General features: G+C 58.3%; 2 protein-coding genes across 2 annotated transcripts; both read right to left on the reverse strand.

The window, feature by feature from the left end:
• Positions 1–233: 233 nt before the first annotated feature.
• On the reverse strand, positions 234–2,873 carry LOC308512756 (protein C10). Its single transcript, XM_081082387.1, has 3 exons — positions 1,678–2,873; positions 1,231–1,407; positions 234–465 (listed from the first exon to the last, which is right to left on the reverse strand). Exons 1-3 carry the CDS (start codon positions 1,727–1,729, stop codon positions 314–316), a joined length of 381 nt encoding a protein of 126 aa, XP_080938513.1. The 5' UTR covers positions 1,730–2,873; the 3' UTR covers positions 234–313.
• A 179-nt stretch (positions 2,874–3,052) lies between these two features.
• On the reverse strand, positions 3,053–10,566 carry ATN1 (atrophin 1). The gene is made up of 9 exons (XM_081082388.1): positions 10,373–10,566; positions 10,090–10,227; positions 9,829–9,942; positions 7,285–9,263; positions 6,917–7,139; positions 5,707–6,403; positions 4,280–4,423; positions 3,774–3,954; positions 3,053–3,600 (listed from the first exon to the last, which is right to left on the reverse strand). The coding sequence occupies exons 1-9, from the start codon at positions 10,397–10,399 to the stop codon at positions 3,567–3,569; spliced, it is 3,537 nt and encodes a 1,178-aa protein (XP_080938514.1). The 5' UTR covers positions 10,400–10,566; the 3' UTR covers positions 3,053–3,566.
• Positions 10,567–17,060: the final 6,494 nt, after the last annotated feature.

A 17,060-nucleotide genomic window follows, 5' to 3' on the forward strand; every position in this document is an offset into this window, starting at 1 on the left:
AAGGGGCCGCAGGAAAAGCCCAGGAAGCCCCATTCCTCACCAGAGGTACTACCTGTGCAGGCCCACCGCTCAGGGTGTTGAAGGGCTGGCCCCCCCTCCGACCCTGCCTTGGAGCAGGGCTGGGCCCAGCAAGAGCATAGGAAGATCTGGACAGGGACATGAGCAACTGAAATGGCAGAGGGAATCCGGGGCCAGGAGGTGGGCTTGTCAGGTCACAAAAGAATGACGCTGAGAAGAAATCACAGGCATGTTTATTATCCCCCGGGACACGGAGATCTTCCCTTCCCAGGCACTGTCACGAGAAGGCCAACTCTCAGGAGGCGGCTACGCTGCCACCGGAAGCAGGCCCGTGGGGTGGCAGTGTCATAGGCGGCAGGAACAGTGCCTTCAGCTTGCCCGACAGGCTGGCAATCTCAGGATCCTGGGCTTCGTAAGACTTGACCAAGCGGGCAAACTTCAGGACACCTGCAGGGGGTGGGAGGGTCTGAGGTCAACCCACATCCCCAGGGAATGGAGGTGCTCAAGACGAGGACAGAGGGTAGCCTGAGCATGAGTCACTCGCCAGGTAGCTGTCTGCAAAACAAGGCACATGAAAGCCCTCTGCCCTGGGGGTTTGGATCAACCACTTTCCCGTCTACAGGGAGCACAACCAGATGGGATGAAGGGAACGGAAATATCCCAAGGCAGCGTGCTTCTCCCTATCGAGTGAACAATGTTAGCAATTTAGTCACAGGAATCCAAAGTATGAACACCCAGGAAACACCCCATATCTATAACACAACACAGGAGGGCCAGGGGGTGCCAGCCTAAATCAGTCAACACCCCTGGGGAATACCATGATCTCATTAAAGAAACTGAACTTCCAACCCTCAAGCAGAGAGCAGCCCAAACACCTTGGAGGGGCTGCAAAAGCTGCTATTATGCAGACGAAAAGCTTTCAAAACGGGATTCAGGTCCGGCTCTGCGGTGACGACCCTCCGGCACTTAGTTTACTACAAGAGTATGTTTCCTCATCTTAAAATGGACTAATAGTATAACTAATGGTAACTACAAAATGTACTGAGGACTTCACCTGGCGCATTTCAGAGTAGGTCCTAGGACCTAGGGGGCTCAGGGCCAACACGATTAGACGGATTGTGGCTGCCTCCGTGTGGCGAGAAGGGAGACGACAGTCAGGACAACGAATCCAGCACGTTTCTCCCCAACTCCACCCCATCCCGGCCGACCCACCTTCCCCGTCGCAGCTGAAGCCATAGGCCTTGATGACCTCCTGCTGAATCTGCGTGGCCACGGGCAGCACGAACTGCAGCATCTTGCCCATGTCGTTGCACGCGTTGTCCCGAGCCTCGTCCATGCGCACGGCGTTCTCGGGGGCCGCGAACGCCTGGATCACCTCGGCCAGGACCACTGTGTGGCGGATGCAACCCAGGGTGGCGTCCGGGACCGGCGCCGGAGCGTGGCCGGCAGGCCCAGCCGACAGTGCAGGGAAGAGGACAGGGAATTAGCGGGCCGAAGCCGTGGTAACCCGATAAACACGGCCCCGCACCCCTCTCTGAGGAGGGAGGAGGCTGGTACCCCGCGCCCCGTTTCCGGCGGAGCAAGCCCATCTCGCTGCCAGCCCCCGCCGGCACCCTCCCCGGCAGGCGGCCCCCGGGACTAGGATGCCCTGCTGCTCACCCTTGGCCTGTTCGGCGCTCAGGGCCGCAGCCTGGGCCGAGGCGGACGCCATAGCGCCACGGGAGCAGCACGGACGGCAAGACCTAGGAAATGCCGGGAAGAGAGGGAGGCCGCCGACCGGTTCCCCGGGGTAGTCGGGGCGGGGGAAGAGCCAGCCGCAGCCGGAAGTCCCTCGGGCGCCCCCCAGAGCACCCCACGGAACCCCGAGGAACTGGGAACACTCGGGGGCGAGACGCTGTATCGAGCCGGGAGAATAACGCCCGCGCGCTCTCTGAGTGGTTCTATTGTTGCCGTGAACTCGCGCTTTGGGGAGGGCCTTCCGGGACGAGCCGGAAGACCTGCTGGACAAATTCAAAAAGAGCTGTAAGCACTGCGGGGCGGGCCCTGGCGAGAACGCGGGGCGCCCGTGGACTCCGCTCAGGGTGAGGGTGACCCCGGGCGGACGCTCCCAGCTCCCACTGCTGTGCACGCAGCGAGGCGCACGGCGAGTCTCTCAAGGAAAGACGGTATTTAAGGGACTCGAGTGCGTGTCTAGAGTTGGCAAACGTTTGAGACGAGCGTATGCAAATGAGACCGATGCTGATTGGCTGAGAGAAGCCAGTCACACCTTTTGGTTTTTAAGGAGGGTGACTTGCAGCAATAAAAGCTTGGAACTGAAACAGCCGTCGCACTTGCATAGGAGTGCTGCGGCGTGATGCTGGCTAACTTGCCTAGGCGTTTGAAATGGTCACGTGCTCTCTCCTCAAACCATAGGGTAGACTCCTGGATTCTAATCGCATTAATCTGTGGAAATACGGCTCTTGGACCTCTGCTTCATAATGTCTCAAAGTGTTCTGCAGAAAGGATTCAGACTGGTGGCTCCTAGCTGCCATGCCTCAGCGCAGCAGTGGTGGTTCAGTGGTCGCGCGTGGGCCTATGAATCAGGTGGGGGTTCATTCCCCGTCAGAGTACATGCCCGGGTTACAGGCTCATGTGGGAGGAGGGGGACAGGGGAGGGAAGGTGGGGTGTAAGGGGGAGGGAGAAGGAAGGGGAAGTTTTCAAGAAGCAGCCAATCAATGATTTTCTCTCATTGATGTTCCTATCTCGCTCTCCCTTCTCTGAAATTAATAAAAATATATTTTAAAAACAAAAACCTCCTAAGTCTGAGTATTTCCTAGACCTGACCTTGGCAGAGGTGTGCCTGTCCCAGGCCTCCAGCATCCTGATGGGAGTATCCTTTTCAACTGTTTAGGGTCCCTCCACCCAGTTCTTCAGAAGGCCCATCCCTTCCCACTTCCCAGAGGGTCTCTATTGAGGCCCCATTGAGCAGACAACTTCCCACCCCTCACCCCCCACCCTGCCCCGTAGCCGCAAATAAGGAGTCACAGCCATCTTCCTGGGGAGTTGTGAGGATGTTTTGTTTGGTTGGTTTTGGTTGGGATGTTTTTAAAGAGCATCATATAGATATTTATATATATAAATTATTAATGTGGGGCAGGGGCAAGGGGCATACATTGCAGAGGGGGGCGCGCACACAGGGGTTGGGTAGAGGCAGGGGGTGGCACACAATGCTACGCAAAAACAGCCACATCTAACAGATGAAATTATCACACCAACGGGGCAGGGCGGGGTGGTGGCCATAGGGGCTGGGCATGGGACAGGAAGAAAGCAGGGGGACAAAAAGAGGGACCTGGTCCAAGATACTGCGCGCTTTCTGCCCCCACCCCCCTACCTCCCCACCTCTGCACACCACAGGAGCCTCGGTTTCCCATCTGTCCCTTCCTCCCTCCCTCTGCCCAGCTGATGAGGCCCTGCAACTGGGCAGCACCCCTCCTCGCTCTGGATGGCAGGCCGGGAGGGAGGCTTCCAAGATCCAGATGCACACTTGGGTGTTCTCTTGATGGCAGGTTTACAGTGGCTTGTCACTTTCCTTTTTCAGGTGACTGGGAGTAGAACAGAATAAGCGAGTGAGGTCAAATCTGACCGGACCCCTCTCACAGAGGATGGTGGAAGAGGGGATCCCTCCCTGAGAAGACTAACACCAAGTTGTACCATGCCTACACCCCATCCCAGGCTTACATCTCCTCATTCCTGGCCGAAGGGCGCCCAGTCATACCTGTAGTAGTCCTCCTGGGCAGGCAGCGGCACACTGTGCAGCGGGTGATGGGCATGCAGCCACTGCTGCTGCTCCAGCGCCAGGCGCTGCAGCTCAGCGGACTGTGCGTGCATGGCCTGCAGCTGGTGAGCTGCTGACATCGGGGCAGAGAGGGAAGCTGGCAGGTCCCGGTAAGGAGCAGCTGTAGGCAGGGAGGGCACAGGGCACATGACTGATGACCTACTCTGAGCCAAGAGATAACCAACCACTTTACATACAGAGGAAACTGAGACTAAAAATGTTAGGTAACAGCAGTCTTGAAAAACACCAGTGGTGGAGTTAGGATTCAAACTTCTTGGCTGGGCAATAAAACCGATGCCTCTCTCCAGCAGAGCGGCTCCCACCCCCAGCTCTTCTGGGCACCTCCTCACCCACCCCAAGCCAAATTAGGCCAATCCCACCACCCAAATTCCTCCTTTCTGCTCTTCCTTTATTAGACCTTCCCTATCCCCAACCTCCATCCTTACCAAAGAGCTGGTGACGAAGAACTTCATTCTCGTGCAGAGGGTGAGGAAGAAGGGGGTTGGGGAGGGTCCCAGCTGGGTAGGGTATCCGGGTAAGGTGAGACCCTGAGGCCAGGGGGTCAATGAGAGGGTGCACTGAGGCAGAGGCTGGAGGGTAAAGAAGAGGAAGGTGTCACCAGAGGGCAGGTTTGGGGAAAACCATGCATGTAGTGAAGGGATCCAAGCCTGGGAAGAGAGATGGAAAATCAAACACAGGGAGATCCAGAGTGGAACAAGGAGCACAATGGACAAGTATGAGACGCTAATGGCGCAGGGACATATTAACAGACAGATTATAGTTATCAGAGCGGCCTGAGGAAAAGGAAAGAGAGACGTGGTCTGCTTAGAGGAGATGAAAGAGGGAAGAAAGTTGAGAAAATGAGACAGGAAGAGAGGTTAACAGAGAGAGAGAAAGCTCAAGGGAGGTTGGAATGAACATGAATGTAAGCTTAGGTTGGGCAATAAGAAATCTAGTGAAACCCTAGCCCCATGGTCGGCAAACCGTGGCTCGCGAGCCACATGCGGCTCTTTGGCCCCTTGAGTGTGGCTCTTCCACAAAATACCACGTGCGGGCACGCACGTATAGTGCGACTGAAACTTCGTGGTCCATGCGCAGATGTCGGTATTTTGTGGAAGAGCTGGTATTTTGTGGAAAAGCCACACTCAAGGGGCCAAAGAGCCGCATGTGGCTCGCGAGCCGCGGTTTGCCTAGCTGCAGTTTGCCGACCACTGCAGCCGGTTTGGGCTCAGTGGCTAGAGCATTGGCCTGTGGACTGAAGGGTCCCAGGTTGGATTCCGGTCAAGGGCACATGCCCGGGTGATGGGCTCAATCCCTAGTAGGGGGCTTGCAGGAGACAGCCGATCAATGATTCGCTCTCATCCTTGATGTTTCTATCTCTCCCTTCCTCTCTGAAATCAATAAAAGTCTTTTTTTAAAAAAAGAAATATAGTAAAAGGACAGTAAGTAAAGCTCATTATCACCTATGATGCCCACAACCACAGCTACAAGATTCTTTCTGAAAGGCACAGAGATGGGGAGAAACATAAAAGACCTACAGCTGGGAGGAGAGAAGGTGGCAAGAAGTCACAAGAGAGCTGAATCCAGAGGAGCAAGAAAACAGGTACGTGAGGGTCTGGGGGGATGGGCGGTAACGGCAGAAAGGCAGTGCTCTCTCAAAGGGCTCCACTTTGGCCTCTCTCATGGGTGGGATGTGGGGAACAGTCGCTGTGGCAAGGCGAGGGTAGGAGACGACAGGCTGGTGAACGACAGGGAAGCAAAGATCAGGAAGCACTGAGGAGAGAGCTCATGCCGGACGAGGGGGTCCTGGACTGAGGAAGAGAAGAGCCCAACCACTTGGGGGGGGGGGGGAGGAAGGAAGTAGGCGTCTCACCTGCGTGGATGGCATCCTGCTGGTGAAGGTGCAGGTGCGAGTGGATGTGGGAGTGCTGGTGGTGGTGGGGGGTCACGTTGAGCATCTGCAGCCGGGCCAGCGGGTCGTTGCCCAGGGCTGCCACCCTCTCCGCGTGCTGCCTCTCCGCGGCCAGGCGCTCCGCGTAGGACATGTCGGGCCGCAGGGCGGGCCCCGCCGCCAGCGCCAGGCGCTCTCTCTCCAGCGGCCCCAGGCTCGGGTGAAACGGGAACGGGTGCAGGCCAGGGGGGCCAGGCTGCAGAGCCAGGCCTCCATGGCGGGGGAAGGGGTCCAGCCCAGGCCCAGGGACACCGTGTAGGGGCTCCAGCTCGCTGGGCTTCACCTCAAAGCCGGGCTTGAGGCGGTCACGGAGGTCTCTTTCCCGGGCTTCCCGCTCCCTCTCCCGGGCTGCTGGGTCACTGCTGTACAGGGCTGGGACATTGTAACCCAGGAGTCCCGGGTCCACTGCCCCCAGGGGCACGTAGAACGGATGGTTGCGGTTGCCAGGAGACATGACGTGAGGCCGGGCATATTCACTGAGTGTGCGCAGGGCTGGAGTGTCAGGACCCAGGTAGGGGGGCACTGTAGCCACAGCACTGCCCGGCTCAAATGGAGGGCGATGGGGCACTGGGCCGAGAGACGGACACTCCACTGGAGCACGGCCCTCCTGAGCCAACTTCTGTGGGATACAGGGAGAAAAGGAATCAGAAGAGCAGTTTTAGAAAATGGTGGCCAGGCCCTGTCTGGTGTGGCTCAGTTGGTTGGAGCATCAGCCTGTACACCAAAACGTTGCAGGTTCAAATCCGGGTTGGGACATGGGCGAAAAGCAACCCACCACGTTTCTCCCTCCCTTCTTCTCTCTGGAAATCAATAATAAAAAAGGTGGGCAATCCTGAGCTGCTAGTTTATCTCAGCAGCAGAATGCCAAAGTACCTCGTCTTATTGGAACTCAGCCTACCAGGGACTCCCCTACCCACTTCTGAAGAGCAGCTCTTACAATCCACAGGTAGTCTGACCTGAGCCGACCCCAGGCCAGGCATCCCTCCCGCAGGAATCCTGTGGTCTCCATTTCCTGGGCTGCACTACTTCCTCCTCTCCAAGAGGTGGCGCAGTGACCCCCGCCCCTCGAGCCTGACTGCGCAGCGCACCAGGCAGGCCGGAAGGCGGGAGGCGCACGCCGTGACGCACTCACCACGCTCCGCTCCAGCTCGCGCTCCTTCTCGCGCTCGCGCTCCTTCTCGCGTTCTCGCTCGCGCTCGCGCTCCTTCTCTTCGCGCGCGCGCTGTTCGGCCTCGCGCCGCACCTTCTCCACCAGGTCGGCCCGCTTCTTGGCCAGCTTGGAGCCCTCCAAGGGCACGAAGTACAGGTCGCTGCGCGCGCACGAGTTAAAGCCGCGGTCCAGGTGTTTGTTGAACCTGAGGGCGCAGAGGCAGCGCGCGCTCAGCCCGCACCGGCTGGGCAGGCGGACAGGGGCCGCCGTACTTTACAAAGCACCTTGTGGACGCAGCCCCCGACCCCCCCTCCGCCATTCCCCTCCCCAGCCCGCCCGCGCCCACTCACCGGGCTGACTGACTGGCATGGCTGGGCACGTCTACCACCTTGGGAGGGGGAGAGGGGCTGCGGGCCGCGGGCACCGGGCTCTCGGGGGTCTCGTACTCCTCAGCCGGCTCCTGTTTGATCTGCGTGGCGCTCAGGGGCGGTCCTGGGGCCGGGCCGGCCGGCGGTGGCAGAGCAGACAGGCCCGCGGGTCCCGCTGGCGGCAGCGGCCCGGGCCCCACGGTGGGCGAGCCGGGCTTGAAGGGGCCTGGGCCCGCGGGCGGCGAGGTGCCTCGGTAGCCCGGGGGGGTCCCCGTTCGGAAGGAGGGCGGGGACCCAGGCTTGTACCCCGGCGGGGTGGCTGTCTTGTAGGCCCCCGGGGAAGGGGCCCGCTTCCCGTACGGCGGGGCCCCAGGCGGGGAGGCGGCCTTGTAGCCGGCGGGCGAGGACGCCACGGTGGCGATGACTGTGGAGAGCGTCGCCGAGGAGGTGGTGACCGGTGGCGCCGGGGGGAAGGGGTAGGGCGCCCCTGGGGGGCCCTGGGAAGGAGAGGGGTGTGGACACGGGTAGGACCCTTGAGAGGAGGCAGAGGAGTTGGAAGAGGAGGAGGTGGGGGGGCCGCTGGGGCCCGCCTGGCTGTAGGGCACCTGGCCGTGAGGGGGGGGCAGGTGTGCTGGCCCCGGTGGGTAGGACCGCAGAGCGCCCAGGGAGGGAGACATGGCATAGGGGTGCCCATGGTGGGAACTGCTGCCCTCCAGAGGGTGGGCATACGCTCCGGGTGGAGGGGGCCCGGAGCTCCCATGATGCTGCTGCTGCTGTGGCGGCGGCTGCTGCTGCTGGTGGTGGTGGTGATGTGTGGGGGCGGCGGGGTGGGCAGTGGACTGGCCTCCAGCAGGAGGGAAGGGGCCTGGATGGGCATTGTTGTTGGCGAGGAGGCGGCCATAGGCAGGGGGTGGCGGGGGGCCCTGGCTCCACACAGCCTGGGACGGGAGCGAAGGCTGGGTGTACTTGGGCGGCTGATTGGACACGGAGAGGCTTGTGGGGGGAGGGAAGGAGTGGGGATAACTGGGCAGGGCCTGGGAAGCGGGGTACTGGGAGGCAGAGGAGGACGAACTGGACGAGGGGGCTGCTGCAGAGCTGCTACTAGAGGACGAGTAAGGGTACCTCATTGGCGGGGCGGGGGCAGAAGAGGAGGCAGGGGGCAGAGGGTGGGGCGAGGGAGCAAGAGTGGGGCCCTTTTCTGGGCCAGGAGGAAGTCCACCCATACCCTGCCCCATGGCATGGGGAGAGGGCAGATGCCCAGGTAGGGGCTGGGATCCCAGGCCAGGAGGAGAGGCAGATGCATTGTTCAGGGGTCTCAGAGCAGGTGGGGGAGGCAGGTTTGGTGTCACATGTGGGAAGGTGGCTGGTGGTGGAGCAGAGGGTAGGTTTCCACCACCCACTGGAGCGTTTGATGGCTTTGTTGGGGGCGCACCCCCAGCCCCAGAGCCCGATATTGAAATGGGGGTAGTGGGTGGGGGTTGCTGCTTACCGCCACTAGGGGCCCCCACTGAAGAGGCAGCCCCTCCCCCCTTGGGGCCCATTGGGGGTCCAGACAAAACTCCTCCACCAGCACCCCCAGGGTAGAGCTGTGGATGAGGCGGAGGGGCCCCAGGAGGAGCCTGGAACATTCGAGATGTGGGGGGCTCCATGGGAGCATGATATCCAGTGGGTGTCACAGAAGGGTGGGATTCAAAACCAGGCTCTGGCTGTCGAGGGTTGCTGTCTGGCGGTGGGGGGGAGGGAGGAAAGAGTGGAGGTGGGTGGTAGGGGCGGGCCGGGCCCTGGGACAGGCCGGAGGACGAGTCGGAGTCATTCTCCACGCTCCCAGGGCTGTAGATGCTGGGGGACGTGCTTCGGTTGTCCTGGTCTATGTCCCTGGGGTCACTGCTACCATCATCATTGAGGCTCCGCCCATCTAGACTGTCCAGATCCGAGGGGGACTGGGGCCGGGGGAGCTCCTGCTGCAGAACAGGGAGAGCTGTTTTCCCCTCTGCCTTTCCTTTCTGGCTTCCCCTAGATTTGGGGCCTCCCTTGCATAAATCATTTCCCCCTCACAGCGCACCACTGGGCCACGACGCGATGGACACTCTTACTCAAGCCCACTCTCCTACCACCTCTGGATTCCACCCCTCCCCACATTCTCAGCTGCTCCCCAGATCAGCCCCTCCTTGTAAAACCCTGTTCCTCTTCGAGTGTCCATCTTAAGCACCTTCTTCCTATCCACAGCTGAACCCAAGTCCGTCTTCCACCAGCTTATATCCATCCCCTTCTTAACTCCTTTACCTCTTTAACATCCCAGAAACCCTTGGTTCTTAAAAGGTCCACTTCTGCATTTTTTGTATGATTTATCTGTTCCTTCCACTAAGACTTCTCACCCTAAACCTCCTCCTCCTTCCTGAAAATCAGGACCTAGAAAAGGAAAGGCCAGGCTCCTCCACTTTTCTCCTATCCCAGGGAAGATTAAAGTGGGAATCCTGAATGAAGCAAGTGTGGGGGACAGAACAGTCAGAAGATGGGTCGGGATACCTCCGTTTTGGTCTTCTTTGGTGCATGGGTCTCCTCACTTTCACTCTCTGAGATCTCCTCACTCCGGCCCTGCTTGCTGACCTTTGGGGTGGAGGCTTCCTCTACTCGCGCCTTCTGTTAGCGAGAAAGGGAACATTCCTCTTACACCTCCCAAACCTCCACCACTGCCCTCTGCCAGCGAGGAAGTACCCCCACAGCACACACACACAGCCTTAGCCCCAGCGCCTGGGCCACCTGTGGGAGGACCTCAAGACAGAATACCTTGGCCGTCTGCCTAGACTTCTCAGCTTTGCCATCACTGCTGGACGTGCTGACCCCTCCAGGGGAGGCCCGGCCCCTCGATCTCAATTCCTCCCGGGGCCCAGGGGCCTCTTTCTTCCGTCCACTCCTCATTGACATCTGAAGGAGAAGAAAGGAAACGAAAGTTTTTTTACACTACATCTACCTTTAAGATGTGCCTTACTGCAATTCTTTCTCTCCAGGCCCACCCCCCTACCCTCCCTGCCCCTAATCTTTCATGTCCCTCATTTAAGCTGTCACTCACTGAGTCTTTATTCTGTCGTGTCTTCATTCTTCAGGCTGTGGAGACCCCATTCTCCTCTGCCTGGGCAGCTGAATACAGAAACTTCCCTGCTTCACCCCAAGTTCCCCACAACTGTGGCCTGGGAAGCAGGAAGCAGGATCTCCAAGTTTCCAGCGTAGGCACCTGGAACTTGCAGGATCTGTTTTCAGTGAAGCCTGTTGTTAAAAGACCATCAAAATGTCCAAATCAGGGAATAGAGTCTGAGGGGTTACCACAGCAAGCGCCCTAGCCTTGGCCTTTCAGTCAAGAAGTACAGGCCCGCCCTAGCTGGTTTGCCTCAGTGGATAGAGCATCAGCCTGAGGACTGAAGGGCCCCAGGTTCGATTCTGGTCAAGGGCATATGCCTGGGTTGCAGGCTCGACCCCTAGTAGGGGGCGTGCAGGAGGCAACTGGTCAATGACTCACTCTCATCATTGATGATTCTATCTATCTCTCCTTCTCCCTTCCTCTATGAAATCAATAAAGATATACTTTGAAAAATAAAATAAAATAAGAAGTAGTGCAGGCCCCACAATACATGGCTGGCTTGCCCCATGTCTATAAGTGAATTACAATATCATCTCTTTCAGCTCTGGGGAAGGCAATAAAACTCAGATGTATCTATGAGCCCCAATTCAGGAGATGACACTATTTTACCCTTCATGATCCCTAGGAAATATTTGTGTACACACAAACTCCACAGATCCTTACAAAAGAACATCAAGAAACATAGCTAAAGTGTTAATTTATTTATTGAGCACCCTCTTTATGTCAAGCCTTCACATACACAATATTTATAACCAACCCTGAAAAGTAGGTGTTCTTATTCCCATTACATAAGTGAGGAAACGGGCTCAAAGATTTGTGATTCTGACTTGCCAACTTCATGTGATGAACATACAGTGAGGAACCAGTGACAGCACCAAATCAAGCCCACCTCTCCCTGACTCCAAAGCCCAGGTTCTTTCTTTACACTTTATCAGAAGTTGGTTGAGATAATCCTCAGAAGACGTAGGTCAACCCCAGAGATTTGAAAATAGTCTTTTTTTTCACATCAGAGTAAGTAGGAGAAGAATGTCCCATTCTACAATGCAAAGGAATGCAACCCTACCAATCCCAAGACAAAATCTACGTGTCCCCAAAGTGCAGAATTTCACTTTTGAGAGCCTCATAAGACCCCCCTCTCTAGTGCTTGGGTTCCCAAAGGCTAGAGGAAAAGGCAGGACTTTCGCTTTACCAATCAAATCAGTGAGTACCCAATACAGATTTGTGAGCCTATCCTCTCACTTGGCTTAGACGGGAACATACACCTCCTCACACCCTATCTATAGCTATATATCTATATCTGTGTATACCGTCAGCTATTTTCATTTGCCTTGGTTTGTACTTCCTGCTAAGTGTCATGTCTTTCCATACTACCAACCATATGATCTTTTGAGAGCAAAAATATTCCCTTGCTACTGTTTTCTTCCTTTCTGTATCCCCCACTGATGTCATGTATATATGGAGTTCTGTTCTTGACCTCTAAACCCACTAACTTTGTAGGTCTTCTTGGATGAAGCGCTGCTGGCCTCAGTGCGAACAGCGTAAGCTTGCCTGTGTGCTCCGAGTTAGGAGGCTTCGCTAAGGTAAATGGCATTTCCACATTCTAGACCCTATTTTCCCCAAGGAATACAAAGTGATCACTTCTTACTCACCTCCACGGAACCACACTGAGGCAGGTAGTGAGGGGTGAGCCTAACCTTTCCAGGGAACTTAATAAGAATTTACTTGAGTAAAAAATAGATGGACCAAAGCCCCAGGTCTTCTGAACTTACAACGGATGCTCTGCCCAATAAACTAGCCACTTCTCTTCAACTATAACTATTAGCATATTTTTTGCTGTGTAGATTGACTTTAAAATACTGTCAACCCAAAACGTCCAAATAAAACCCAAATATCGAAAGGGGAAGACAGTCTTAACAGAAGCACACAGCAATGACCATGATGACTATTTGTGACAGGTATGTCTTTGCAAGCCCCTCTAGAGAAGAGCCTCTCCCTCCTTCCAGCACCAAACCTGCTTACAAGTCAGTCAGACCCAGGGAATCCGAAAGGCCACAGAAATGCAGGAATGTACCTGCGAAAGCCCAGTGTGCCCCTCCCCATACTGCCACTTGTAAAATCAGTTGAAATCTGCCCTGGCTGGTTTGGTTCAGTGAGTAGAGCGTCAGCCTGTGGACTGAAGGATCCTGGGTTCGATTCTGGTCAAGGGCACATACCCCGGTTGTGAGCTCAATCCCCAGTGTGGGGCATACAAGAGGCAGTTAATCAATGATTCTCTCTCATCATTGATGTTTCTCTCTCTCTCCCTCTTCCTTCCTCTCTGAAACAATAAAAATATATTTTAAGAAATAAAATCAAATCAGCCGAAGTCTGATAAAATAAGCAATGAGTAGCTTTGAAGAAAAGCAGTCATTGAAAGGTAGGTAATCCTGGGGGAAGGAGGGGCGGGGAGAGAGAGAGAAATTAAGGTTGTATTTATGTGTCTGAACCAGGGGCATGTTTTAACACCAGCAAGCTAAGCTACACTCCATCCAGTAGCCAGTCACTCTAACATTCACAGAGCACCTACTGTGTGTCTGGCAACACACAGGCATTCACTGTCATTGCTTCACTGCAAAAGGAAAATGATAAAGACCAGACTGGGGACGTGGAAAAGTGAGAAATGGGGAGAGTCTCTAAGTAAAAACAGAAAAAGAAATTAAGGGAGAAATATGAGAAGGATGTCAGAGGGAATACAATAGAGGCATAGGGTTTTCGGGAAGGATTTGAATTCCAGCCCCCATCATCATTCCAGATCTACCAGACTGACAAACACCTCGATAACAAAGCAGCCCAGACCAGCAGGTAACAATGCACTGGCCTAAGCCTTCAGAGAATCCAGGATTGTCAAAGGGGCCTCAGAAATCATCTCATCTACACAACCCCTTCACCTGGCAATGAAACCGAGGCTCAAAGAAACAGAAGTGACTTGCCCCAGGTCACCGCACCAGCTGTTCCACAGCCCTCTCCCCTGGGCCACCCTTACCTGAGATGGGCGTGGAAAGCCCAGCCATTCCTACAAGATGGGAGGAATAGCTCCACGGTGCGCTGAGGAAAGGGGCCACTGTGTCAAAAGAGGCAAAGACTGATAGGGGAGGAAGACTCACGCTTAAGAAAATGGAAGAATATCAGTGCGAAGAAGCAAAAAGACTCCTGCATACAAAAAGTCCCTAAAAATGAGAGGGTCAGAAAAAACTACCAAAAGACAGTCTCATGAACAGAGCATTCCCAGGCTCCCACCGGGGAGGGGCTTGGAGAAACACCGTGACCGTCGAGATGGAAGGAAAGCCCACCCACCAGCAACACTAGAAACCGTCTCCCGAACCCAGACCACAGTCCGAGGACATAGCCAAAGGCTGAGGTCCAATCGACACGCTGAGCCCCCACCTACTGGACATCCCAGCGGATCGTTGCCATGGCAACACAATGACAGAACCTGCCCCTCAAGAGTCCATCTCAGGGGTCCATCTGCCAGCCACTCCCCCTGCAGTTGCCAAAGCAACTCCTACTCCTCGACGGTCCCCTCAGGGAAGAGAGCTTCCGAGTCCACCCCGGGCACAGCGAGCCCTGCACAAAGGGAATTCGCGGGGCTCAGACAGTCCTGAAGGCAGCCCGCCCGCCGGGAGACCGCGGCTGGAGGGGCCGGGGAGGCCCTGGATGTGAAGGGGAGGGGACACCTCGTCTCCAGTGCCTGCATGTCCCAATTCTCTGGTTTCCACGCTCCCGTCAGTGTCCCTCTCTCCGTTAGTTTTAGGGTCACCCACACTACTGGACCCCAATATGCTCCTCGCCAAGAAGTAACTATGCCTGAAACTGGGAGGAGAAAAAAAAAGGACAGAGGTGACCTGACATGGGGGAAAGAAAACGGAATCACAAAGGCACTGCCTTCCCAATTTCACGCAGGAACACCTGGGGGGGCTCAAAGGTGCGCCCCTCCTGGGCCTTCCGCAGGCTGCGCTCTCCCCTCACAGCCACAATCCCCCCCTTTCCCACCGCACCCCACCCCACCCCTTCCCCGTCTCCCACCCCTGCGCGCCCACCACCCCACCCGGCTCCGAACCCGGGCCTGGGCCTCCGGGCTGCTCCCGGGGACCTGGCGCCCACCTCGCGGCCCCGTCCATTCCTTTCCGCTTCGCTCCAAAGCCCCTCACGGCATCCCTCACCCCCCAATCCCCCCACCCCGGTTCCTCTTCGGTCCGGGGTCCCGCTACCCCATCACCCTCCTCCTGAGACCCTCCCACCCCACCTGCCCGGTCCGCCGGGCGCCGCGGCCCCTCCGACCCCCCAGCCTCAGGCCGGGCAGCGCCCGCCGCGGGGGGACCCGATCGGAAACAGAACAAATGGAGGCGGCGGCGGGAGGGGGCCGGGAGGTGGGGGTGGGGAGCCGGGCCCGAACCCGGGCGTGCCCGGGCCCGGCGGCAGCTCTTACCTGGCGGTAGCGCGGGACGGCCGGCTGGTTCCGAGCAGGATCCGGGGCTCCGGCGCCGACGGGGGGCGGCGGCCGCTCCCCGCCCCCCGCTCCTCTTCCCGCTTCAGTCGCCGCCGCGACGGCGGCGGCGGCGGCCCCGACCCTCTCGGAGGGCGGCCCCCATCCCCCTCTCCCCCCGCAGGCCCGGCCGCTCCCCCCGGCTCACCCCGACCGGCCTCGCTCAGTCCCCCCCCCCGGCCCCCGCCGCCCGGAACGCCAGCCGCGCTGCTCGCCCCCGCGGCCCGGCCGGCCCTCCGCTCGGCTACGCGCCGCCGCCTCGCCCGCCGCCCGCGCCCGGCCCGCGCCGTCCCCGGCCCCGAGGAGGCCTCCGCCGCGGCCCCGCCCCTTCCCGGCGCCGTCCCCGGGCCCCTCGGACCCTCCCCGGCCGGCGGGCCCCCGAGACAGTCCTGGCCCCTGGCCGCTGGCCCCGGCCCGACGCCGGGCTGCGGGCGAGCTGGGCGGCGCGTCCGGCGACTCGCACAGGAAAGCGGCCGGCGGCGGAGGGAGGGCGCGGAGGGGGATGGGAGCGGGAGGAGGGGAGGGAGCGCGGAGGAATCGGGAGAGGGGCCGGGAGGGAGCCGCGGGCGGGCGGGCGGGCGGGGGAGGGAGCGCGGCGCGCGGCGAGGGGGGAGGAGCGGGGGAGGCGCCGAGCGAGTTGGCCCAGACCGAGGCCGGAGGGGCCCCGGGTGCGGGGGGGTGGGGTCGCCGGGCGGAATGTGGGGCGCCTGCGGGCCTTGGCACCGGGGAGGCGGGGAGGGAGGGGCTGTGGTTGTCGGGGTGGCTTTGCGGGAGGCAGAAGTTTGGGCGCCCAGGGGCCGTGGCCGAGGTGGGCGGGAGGTGGGGAGGCAGAGGGGTGACGGGGGGACCGGGAAGCTGAGCCGCGGGGGCTGCGGGGCAGGGAGGGTGTGACGAGAAGAAAGAATCTGGGGGGAGGTTGGGGAGGCGATCCTGCGAGAATGGGATGGGAGTTCGGGGCCATAAGGTGGGAAGAAATGGAGACAAGCAGGAGGACGGGGTTTCTGGAAGAGAGCAGAGTTTGGGGGTGACTGTGGTTGGGAAAAGAATAGGAAACAAGAATTTGTGGGTGATGGAGAGACAAGTTCAGAGACGTCAGCTCGGAGAAAGGAATGCATGAGAAACCTTAGAGATGACGGAGGCGGGGCCAGGCGCATTTTCTAGGGGTGCTGGGGTGCTGGGTGGGAAAGGAGGGTGGGCCACAGGGATGGCTGGGTCCTGGGGGTGGAAGGCTTCCAAGAGAGCTGAGGATTTTGGTTGGCAAGACCAGGTAGATAGAATGGAGGGGCATGAGGATTGGAAGGGCAGGTAAGATAAACAAGGCCTTTGGTGTCGGGTATGGAAGAGGGAAGGTCAGTGATGCAGAAGACAGTGGAAGGGAAAGGGAAGGAAATGATAGGAACGGGGAGGGCAGCTCTGGTGTAGGGAAGAGATTAATTCATAGGAGTGGGCCACCATCCTCAGGCCCTCTGTCTAGTGGTGTCTCCTTTGAAGTCATCACTGGGACTTTGGGCCCCAGGGAAGGGATGGGGTAGGGATTAGTCTCAAAACTGAGCCAAATCCCTAGGTGCCCCGGTTCCCTAATCCCAATCATTCTAATGTGGAGACAACCCCCGCCACGGGCGGAGGCTCTTTCTTCTCCCACACTGTTCCCCAGGCAGCCTCCGCACTGCCAGCCTTCCCAGTCTTCAGCCTCCACGCCTGCAGCACCCCAGCAGCCCACCACCAGTGTCTTCCTCTGGGCTGGCTCCCTGCCCCACACCAAGCAGCAACATCTCCCAGGACAAAGGACACCAAGACACTGGTTGGATTTTGGCAGCTGAGATTGCCAGAGAATGGGAGGGAGGCAGGCTGGGAAACAGGAAGAGCTGGGGCTGGAGTCTGGATTGGGAGCCCTCAACAGCTCTCCAGATTTGGGGTGGGGGTAGGGTATGTGTGAGGCCAGGACAGCTAGAGGCCAAGGGTGGGCCCTGAACGGCAGGATCCCGCCAGCCTTCTGGGAAGGAGGTTGGCTCTGTATCAGCTCAGTAGATTTTGCCTCCTATTTCCTTGGGCCGGGCTCAGCCAAGTTCTAGGAATACCCAAAAGCTCCAACCGGATTCT

Source organism: Myotis nattereri (genome assembly GCF_964212035.1).
Source record: "Myotis nattereri genome assembly, chromosome: 2".
Taxonomy (NCBI): Eukaryota; Metazoa; Chordata; class Mammalia; order Chiroptera; family Vespertilionidae; genus Myotis; species Myotis nattereri.

Excerpts from the sequence above, each read along its gene's own strand:
- LOC308512756 (XM_081082387.1), bottom strand. The coding sequence starts at position 1,729 with ATGGCGTCCGCCTCGGCCCAGGCTGCGGCCCTGAGCGCCGAACAGGCC. Across the intron at positions 1,408-1,677 it reads GAGCGCCGAACAGGCCAAGG|TGGTCCTGGCCGAGGTGATC; the intron begins GTGAGCAGCAGG and ends TCCGCCACACAG. Across the intron at positions 466-1,230 it reads CTTCAGCTGCGACGGGGAAG|GTGTCCTGAAGTTTGCCCGC; the intron begins GTGGGTCGGCCG and ends CACCCCCTGCAG.
- ATN1 (XM_081082388.1), bottom strand. The coding sequence starts at position 10,399 with ATGAAGACACGACAGAATAAAGACTCA. Across the intron at positions 9,264-9,828 it reads CAAAGAAGACCAAAACGGAG|CAGGAGCTCCCCCGGCCCCA; the intron begins GTATCCCGACCC and ends CCTGTTCTGCAG. Across the intron at positions 6,404-6,916 it reads GCGAGCTGGAGCGGAGCGTG|AAGTTGGCTCAGGAGGGCCG; the intron begins GTGAGTGCGTCA and ends TGTATCCCACAG.